This window comes from Solea solea, chromosome 15 (genome assembly GCF_958295425.1).
Source record: "Solea solea chromosome 15, fSolSol10.1, whole genome shotgun sequence".
NCBI classification, from domain to species: Eukaryota; Metazoa; Chordata; class Actinopteri; order Pleuronectiformes; family Soleidae; genus Solea; species Solea solea.
The window spans coordinates 13,084,140-13,093,950 of NC_081148.1; the positions used below are offsets into that span (position 1 = coordinate 13,084,140).

General features: G+C 41.5%; 1 protein-coding gene across 1 annotated transcript; it reads left to right on the forward strand.

Moving 5' to 3' along the window:
* Window positions 1–2,691: 2,691 nt before the first annotated feature.
* On the forward strand, window positions 2,692–9,731 carry mlh1 (mutL homolog 1, colon cancer, nonpolyposis type 2 (E. coli)). Its single transcript, XM_058650749.1, has 19 exons — window positions 2,692–3,161; window positions 3,502–3,592; window positions 4,420–4,518; window positions 4,608–4,681; window positions 4,787–4,859; window positions 4,948–5,039; window positions 5,124–5,166; window positions 5,281–5,369; window positions 5,486–5,598; window positions 5,683–5,776; window positions 6,275–6,428; window positions 6,544–6,890; window positions 7,830–7,975; window positions 8,483–8,591; window positions 8,677–8,740; window positions 8,830–8,994; window positions 9,083–9,175; window positions 9,266–9,376; window positions 9,474–9,731. The coding sequence occupies exons 1-19, from the start codon at window positions 3,055–3,057 to the stop codon at window positions 9,627–9,629; spliced, it is 2,220 nt and encodes a 739-aa protein (XP_058506732.1). The 5' UTR covers window positions 2,692–3,054; the 3' UTR covers window positions 9,630–9,731.
* The last annotated feature ends 80 nt before the right edge of the window (window positions 9,732–9,811 follow it).

Genomic DNA, 9,811 nt, shown 5'->3' on the forward strand with positions numbered 1-9,811 from the left:
ATTCTCCCTGTGTGTCTGTGGATAGTAGCTCTGTTTTATTTTTGTCTCTTTGCTTGTTTCAAAAGTGCTTTATATATGGTTTATATATATATACATATATATATATACAGTATATATATATATATATATATATACACATATATATATATATATATTGCAGTAGTTACATTTTACTAAGATCCAAAAATGTTTATTGACCATGTCACATAAAATGCAATAAATGATGAACGATCTCTACACGGACCAATTCTAAATCCTCTTTGGATACATTTAGGCTTTCTATTGTGTGCATGGCATGCATTTACATATGCATACTTGTGCTTTGTGTACCTGCGTTTGTGTGCAACAACATTTACATATAAGCTTGATGACAGCGGTTGTAAAATCAGAATGATACAGGCAGATGTGACTCTATACAACATGTTTGTTACCTGCTGTGAATCTAGAAAAGATGGAAAAACAGGGAACAGTCTCTCTGATTTACAGTTTTAACTTACTTTTCTTTTTTTCTTATTTACTTGCCTGACAAGTTTCCAGCTCTATTGTAATGTATCCTGTTGTACATCCTGCGGCTGTGGCACACAGCAGAATTTCCTGCATTGAGTCAAGAACACACAACGTCACAGACAAACATCACATCCTTCTATACGTCTTGGATACTAAGAAAACCATGTCAGAGGGAGCGAGAGCAAACATCTATGACCACACATGTATAGGAAATAGGAAATAGGAAAATAGCAAAATGAGCTTGACATTACATCATCACTGCACTCCACATGTACTGAAGCTGCACAACTGACTTCCATTCATACTTCAAGTGATCTTACAGGTTCTACGGTTTACTTTTGGGTTCTTTGTTTGCGTCGACCTGTGGTAAGTTTTGAGCTGCACTACAAAGCTGTTGAGCTACTTAAGTGTGCCAAGATATCGCTCCACAAAAAGGCTGTGGTGTAATTTGAGGTCAAACAAAAACTTACCTGAGTTCCCGAGGTCATCTGATGTACTGGAATGTGATTAGTCTTATTACTATCAAGAAGGTCAACAGATCAAAGGTATGATGTTACTGCAGAAAAGCCTTTCACTTCAACTACAAATATGGAAACTGACATTTAAACAAAATGAGAGCAGAGACAGCGCAGGAGGGGATTAAGGACACATGTGAATTCTTTGGGGGGAGAAATAATAAAAAAAGACGGACTTCTGAGATGGGGCCACATGGCTGGTGTAGTGGTTAGCACTTTGCAGCAAGAAGACCCAGTCACAACAAGTGACTTCCTGCATGGAGGTTATACATGTTCTCCTCGTGTGAGAGGGTTTTCTCCAGGTTCTCTGGTTTCCTCCCACAGTCCAAAAACATGCAGATTTGGGGATTAGGTAAATTGGAAACTCTAAATTGAACATGAGTGAGAGTGAATGGTTGTGGCCCCGTGATGAACTGGTGATCTGTCCAGAGTGTACCTGGCCTTTCGCCCTACGTCAGCTGAGATTGGCACCCGTGACCCTCATGTGGAGGATAAAGCAGTAGAAGATTCTGACCATCTGAGATTAAAGTCAGAGTTCTGAGAAAAAAACCTGGATTTGTTTGGATTGACTTTAATCTCAGAATCCTCTTCCATAAATCTCATTGCAAACACATGTAGCCATATTTGCAGTGTTTAGACAAGGAGGTGTTCTTTTGATTTGTTCATATATCCAATACAAAATGCAGGACTGCTTTTTAATATGACTGGTAGGTCCCCAAACTGTCATTATCGCAACTCACATTTACTTTCACTGACTGTCATACATTTAAAACGCTCTTCTCGATGCCAAATTCATCTACAAATACTTGGCCAGATTGAAGTTAAGGTTGGGCTGCAGTTGGATTGCACTGAGGCCGTCTGCCAAGTCATGATATTTAAACAGCGCCACTCTCTGGACAGCCTACTGTCAGCGTTTTGATCTGTTGAGGTCATACTGCCTGAGTGGTAAGCGATTCATTTGTTTATATCAGGAGGAAGGTTCAGAGGGAGCAACCTTTATCCACACTTTACAGACCAACACACACACATGTGAAAAATGTCATTTAATTTCCTCAGAATAAAATTGTTACGTATGCCTTTAACTTTTTATGGACTGTTATTGATATGTGGTTAAAGTGAAATTGGACATTGAGCATAGTTTTAAAAGTATCAGAATAAACCTAATCTGTGGAAAATCTTTTTATTTTTATTTTAAGTGCTTCTTATTAGAGAAACAGGTGAGTTATGATTGACATCGACAACATTCAAAAAATGCAGTCTTACTAACAACAATCACACAAAGCAGGTACAACCATGCAGGTTAGCTATTTAAAGTTCAAATGCGTGTGTGAGAGACACTGTGAGTCTGTATGTGTGTATGTGTGTGAGAGAGAGACTGTACTTTATATACTTTTATATACTTTCTGTATATAAAATCAAATATAAAAATACTCAATATAAAAAAAGAAAAAGCACAGTACTGAGAAATGCTTTTTCTTGTTTTGTACAATGTGTAGTTCAACATAAGCAATGTCAGTATTTAATCAGCCGTGAGAGGGCGCTGTCTTGTGTTTTGAAAGTGCAGTGCTGCAAAAACAATAAAGTAGCAAAGAAGATTTTAAGCCAATGAATGAGCGATGACGTCTTCACGTCCTCTTTCTCCAGCTGCACGCAGGCCCCGCCCTCTCTTATCTACCCGCGCTGAGCCATCAAAGATTGTTTACACTGAAAAAGATGAATGACTCCGTGAGGAAAAAGTAATTGTAACGAAACGCAACGAGTCATTTTATTTTTAAAAAAAAAAACCCAACCGGAATAATTCAACTGTCTTAACGATGACTATACAACACATTTGTGACAGATGAACACTGAGACTTTAACTTTGCTCTGATATTCTGAGGCAGAGTGAGACATCTTACGTTTTCTCACGAACACTCTGCCGTGTTTCTGGTTGTGATGCTGCATTGAAGCTAACTTTTTAAACGTTCGCTTCCGCTATTTGTGTGTGTTCTTGCTGTGTTCTCTGCTCTGAGCAGCAGCTCTGTCTGTCAACATGGCGGGAATCATCCGCAGGCTCGACGAGACTGTTGTCAACCGGATTGCTGCAGGAGAAGTCATCCAGCGTCCTGCCAACGCCGTCAAAGAATTGATCGAGAACTGGTAACTGACAAACTTCTGTGATTCACACACACATTAATTAAAGTTTCTGTCTAACTTTAATTAGCTCTGCTAGGAGACATCATTGTTTACATTAGGTTTGTGGCAAAACCTCGTAGTTAACATACACCTGTGAACATTCACGTAACTCGAAGTGTAATCGCTGCATTTAACACATCCTTATTACACACCAGTAGTGAACACACACACGGGGATTGAGTGCCTTGCCCAGTCTGGTGGCAATTCCCGGGATTTGAACTGGCAATTGAACTGACCATTTCCTTTCCTCTTGGCGATGGGCTGAAGTGGCATTTTGCAATGTCTAATTTTTTTGACGTTACAGTTTAGATGCCAAGTCCACCAACATCCAGGTGACAGTGAAAGATGGAGGATTGAAGCTGCTTCAGATCCAGGATAACGGCACTGGCATCAGAGTGAGTGACGAGTTTAAGCCGCATCTTTACACAGATTTAACATTGTTGTGTGATCTCTTCTTAGCTTTAAGTGTGTGTGTGTGTGTGTGTGTGTGTGTGTGTATGTGTGTATACATACATGTTTTTTGTAAGTTGAGAGAACTCATTTTGGATCAAAAACCATCACAATGAGGGTTTATCTTTAGGATTATTGGATTAGGATAAGTGAATGCATTATGACAAATGTGTGTACTTGTACTCTTTTGGACCATTGCTGTTCTCTTCAAAATGAGGTGAACCCTGTTTTCTGAGGCTCTGGTTAAAGTTAGGATTAAAGATCCTGCGTGTAACATTTAGGTGGGTGTATTGTTTATATACTACCCTTAATAATGTTTGTATAACTGCATTAAAATAATTAAAATAATAAAAAATAAAACTAGGGATGAAACAATTACTCCGTTAATCGATTACTAAAATCATCGTCAACTATTTTGATAATCAGTTTTTAGTGTTTATTTTAAAGAATTAAAACAAGTTTTCTTACTTTTCAGCTTCTTAAATGTGAGTATTTTCAGGTTTCTTTGTTTACAGCCCTAAATAGTTTAGTCACTTTCTGGTATGCAATGACCACCATAGTTCCCTGATGCACTTGGACCTGGTTCAATTTAGTTGGTAATTTTGAGTTGAATTGTGGTTAAGTTAAGTTAATTTGAGGTTAGGGTAAGGCATTAATTGGTTGTAGTTAAGGGTTAAGTTGAACATTTTGTCCAAATGAATGGAAGTCAGTACAGCGTCCTTAGAAGAAGTGTCGATGTGTCGATTCTTGACTTGTGACCTGATCAATGCAGAAGGAAGATATGGAAATAGTTTGTGAGCGTTTCACCACCAGTAAACTGCAGAAGTTTGAGGATCTCTCGGCCATTGCAACATACGGATTTAGAGGAGAGGTAAGCAAAGCTTTGAGGTTTTTATACGGCCTTTTGTGTACAAAACAACCACATACATTTACTTCTGTTCTCCCTATTCTTGGTTGCAGGCCCTTGCGAGTATAAGCCATGTTGCACATGTGACCATAACGACCAAGACAGCTGATGCCAAATGTGCGTACAGGTATGAAATCACAGCTCACTTATCTGCTTTCCCCGCTACCTTATTGCGAATTACAAATGGTCGTAGCATGTTACACATCTACTCTGTCATTGTGTTGTCATGCAGAGGCTGCTACAGTGATGGCAAACTTAAAGGTGCTCTTAAACCATGCGCTGGCAACCAGGGAACACAGATTCTTGTGAGTGCATTGAACGCATCACGTCTTACAGACTGACTTTCACGGATATGCGTAGACAACAACAGTTCTGTACTCTCCCTGTGTGCAGGCCGAGGACCTCTTCTATAACGTGTCGACCAGGAGAAAAGCTTTGAAGAGCCCCAGTGACGAGTACTCCAGGATTGTAGAGGTGGTCAGCAGGTCTGGGGTTTATTCCTCCTGTATTGTAATTCCTGCTTTATATTTACGTGCCTCTGTACTCAGTGTTCTCGTGTTGTTTTGAAGGTATGCCATACACAACTCAGGAAAAAGCTTTTGTGTCAAAAAGGTGAGATGTGATTTTCTCATTTGATTCAAGCACACAGGTCAAAGGTGACCATCTTTGGCTCTGTAATACCAACTGACAAAAAGAATCATCACCCATTTTCTTTCCTTTTAACAGCAAGGAGAGACTGTAGCAGATGTGAGGACCCTACCCAACGCCTCAGTAGTGGATAACATTCGAGTCGTGTTTGGAAATGCAGTCAGCAGGTATTAATGAAACTAACAAAGCAAGACATGAAAATCAGCTTCGATGCTCTCTGCTGTCGTGATCCCGTATCCCCTCACACGCTGACTGCACGACTGGCTCTTTGCTATGTTACCAGGGAGCTCATTGAAGTTGGCTGCGAGGATCATAAGCTTGCATACAAGATGAAAGGCTACATCTCTAATGCAAACTACTCCGTCAAGAAATGTATCATGGTCCTCTTCATCAACAGTATGTATCGTGGAAAAGCTAGTGGGAGTGTAGCTGACAGCTGTGGGTAAATGAATCTTTGTTAAATGGTCTGTCGTGTCTTAGATCGTCTGGTGGAGTCGAGCGCCTTGAAGAAAGCGATCGAGACGGCTTACAGCGCATACCTTCCCAAGAACACGCACCCTTTTCTTTACCTCAGGTAACCGTGAGCTTGTCTGCTGTAGTGGATTCTATCGTTGGGCTGGGCCAAAATATCAATGTAGTGATGTATCGCTGTCCTTCCTTGTGCAATACAAGCAAATATTCATATTTTAATTAACAAATGAAGGCGCTCTAAAGTGAACAGTCCCTGCCAGTTTCACTTGTTTAATGAGGGAAACTTGGGGGGAAGTTACCTGGCCGAAGAAGAAGGAGTTTATAGGTGGTGGTTGAAATCTACGTTAAGAGATGCCTCATCCACATTCAATACTATAAATAGACTTTATGCACTTTGTTCTCTATGTTGTGAATAAATAGAGAAATCCTGCACTTTAGACTTCTTCAGTTATCGTGATCTATCGGTATATGATTGTCTTGCAATATACTGATTATCACAGAATCGTCGCATCGCGATATTATTGGTATCGTGTACCCTGGGATTCTCACCCCTTGTTGCGAGAGTCCTCTTGTATTCACCAACGCTTTCTGATCATCGCAGCTTAGAGATCGCGCCAAAGAACATCGACGTGAACGTTCACCCCACCAAACACGAGGTGCATTTCTTGCACGAAGACGGCATCATCGAGAGTGTTCAGAGGCACGTCGAGAGCAAACTGCTGGGCACCAACTCCTCACGCACATATTTTACTCAAGTAGGATATCACTCAAATCACTATTTCTACTCATGTCCAAGAACTCGCTCAGCTCACGTGCTCATTCTTAGTGTGAGTGTGTATTTGTGACGCACGTTCACTTGTGTTTGTGCAGACGTTGTTACCAGGTCTGTCGGTCTCTGGTGGCACCGAGGTGACGTCCTCCAGTGCCAAGGCGGATTCCACCGAGAGAGTCTACGCACATCAGATGGTGAGGACTGACTGTCGCGCTCAGAAGCTGGACGCCTTCCTGCAGCCAAAGGAGAAGCCGCCGCTGCCCAACCCTGAGCCGGAACCAGGAGTTCCCAGCAGCAAGGAGGCTGCCAACAAAACCACCCGGCCTCACAGCATAGAGATGGATGAGGAAGATGATGCAGAGATGGTGGCGGCCATGGCTCAGCAGGGGGCAGAAGTTTCTAAAGATGAGGAAGAAAACGGTGTCAGTGCTTGTGATGCTCAAAGGTGATCGACCTCTTTCCAAAACTGAGTTTTACAAATCAGTTAAGAACAGGTCACTAATCATCACTGATCTCAGTGAACGTTGACCTGCAGTTAATTTGCAATCTGTATTCTTGACAGATTGTAACTGCGTGAGCTTACTGTTTTTGTCTCTCCACGTATCATCGTCAACCTCTTTATCGTTATTATAATTGTTTATTAGATCCAGTGTAATGAACACAAACACTATAATACGACTGCAGAGCTCTGTGGCTCATTATTAGCTCAAAGTTTTGTTTACAGGAAGCAGTTGTCCTCTGGTTCGGTTTTATTGCTTTTAATATTTAGTTAGTTTATTACCCTTTTGGGAAATTAAGTTCCACAGATTCTGTACACACGGGTATTGTGTGTATGTATATATATATACATATATATATATAGATCTCCAACACGGCGCAACAAACACAGTCAGGCGTCATTCACATAGTGCTGAATTCCTTGCTGATTTAGTACTGTGTTGGCAGAAGGTATGAGACCGTAAACCGTGCTCTGTTGTATCTAAAAGTTCTGTATCCATAATCCAGTTCCCTTCAAAAAGCGTATTTACACATTCAATACAGCACATGTGCAGCACTAAAGGGTAAAAGACAAAACAAAGGAACAGCAGATGAAGAAATAAATAAACATTGAGCAGTTTAAGACCCACGTACAGCCCTCAGATGACAGGACAAACAACTCTGAAGGAATACTGCGGGTTGTGTCTGCCAGATGTTTCAATTCTTTGCCAAATTCTACCACTATTGTATTCATCATTATGCTACAGTTGCCTCCATGTGGCTGAAAAGCAAACCAACAGAGTCTTATCTCGTCAGGTTGTGTCAAAATAGAACAATGCATGTTTGTAGACGCGCATTGTACTGAATGCAGGAGGTGTGACGGCTGTATGTTGTTGTTGTTACCTAGGAAGCGTCCGAGGAAGGAGGAGCAGCAACAGCAGGAGGAGGAGGAGGAAGAGAATCTGACAGCTGCAGCTGTGCCCAAGAGACGAGTCATAAAACTGAACAGCATCAAAGAGCTGAGAGCTGAGATCATGGAGAGCACACATAAAGGTGAACAAAAACAAAATATGTTATAGGTGAACATACAGATCATCTTTGCATTTAGGGATGACTCGATCGGACACAAAGTAGTATCGAGTAGTAGAACCTTGAGTATCTGTCAAAACTGATGTCAGTACAGTTTACATCTTCTGTTACTAGGCTGTTTTTAATACATGTGTGCTGATGTATTTACAGCCTAACCACAGCAATATTGTTGCTTTGTATTTCATTTTTCCAGAGACAAAAATACACTTTACTCTTTTATTATAAAATGACATGTGCATGCTTGTCACAAGACATTGATGCTGCACATCTCGTCCCTCTTTACGGCCTGTGCGTAGTGAAGCATTTATGATAGGGTTTCTGGGTTGTAGTTTTTCTTTTTCTCCATATTCCATAGTGATCAGTATCAGACTGATACCAAGCATTATACCAGCTCATCTGTATTCAGAATAGGTCAAAGTTTTTTTTGACACAAGTCGCCATTGTCGCTTGGATTGCATCCGTTTTCTCCAGGTCTTCAAGAAATGCTGCAGAACCACTCATTTGTTGGCTGCATCAATCCCCAGTGGACACTAATCCAACATCACACTAAACTGTACCTGGTCAACACCACCAAACTCAGGTCAGAGACATAGTTGGTAAACACGGGTCATTTTCAGTGTTTTTCGATCTGCTGCTCTGCCTCATTTCATTCTCTTGGGTTTCAGCCAGGAGCTTTTCTACCAAATACTGATCTATGACTTTGGGAACTTTGGTGTACTAAGACTCTCTGTGAGTAAAGTCTTTGTCTTCGTCGTGAATGGTAAGATGATGCTGTGCAGACGGAGTATGATGGTTAATGGCTCGTCATGTGCACACAGACCCCAGCTCCGCTCTATGACCTGGCCATGTTGGCTCTGGACTGCGAGGAAAGTGGCTGGACAGAAGACGACGGACCCAAAGAAGGCCTCGCTCAGTACATTGTGGACTTCCTGAGGAAGAAAGCGGAGATGCTGGAGGACTACTTCTCCGTGGAGATAGACCAGGTCACACTCCCACGTTAATTTATGCTGCCAGTTTTAGTCTGCTTCTTCACAGTAAGCCATGTTGTAAATTGAGCTTCTTACGTCATAGGAGGGAAATCTTCGAGGACTGCCACTTCTGCTCGACAAGTACACTCCCGTCATGGAGGGTCTGCCCATGTTCATCCTGCGCCTGGCCACTGAGGTGAGGTCCTTGTTCCTTTCTTCTCCTTTATGACAAGATTCTGAAAGCACAAACTAAATCAGAATGCTTTTACGGCGTTGTGTGCTGCAGGTGAACTGGGACAATGAGAGCGAGTGCTTCAAAGAGTTCAGTAAGGAGTGCAGCGCCTTCTATTCCATCAGGAAGCAGTACATCCTGGAGGTTGAGCCAGGAGAGGAGCAGGTCCTATGTTGAACACATATCAACCTTTTTTAATATTCCTTCTTCAATGATGACACTTTTTTTTTTTTACATCTGTGTTGTGTATTGTTGGTTTAAGGATGGTGAGGCAAATCTGTGGCAGTGGAAAATGGAGCACATCATCTTCAAAGCTTTTCGAACGCTCCTAAGTCCTCCTAGGAACTTCAGCGAGGACGGCACCGTCCTGCAGATCGCCAACTTACCTGATCTCTATAAAGTGTTTGAGAGGTGCTGAATCTCATGATCATACGACTGAAAACTCAACCTAACTGGCTGCTAGCTTTTACGTTTGGATGTAATATTTGTGCTGTAAATAAAATACTGTATAAAACCAAGACTTATCATCGCTTTGTGATGGATAAATCCGCCATGATTTATATCTGCTCCGTCATAGGAAAACCTTCCCCTTCCCATTTA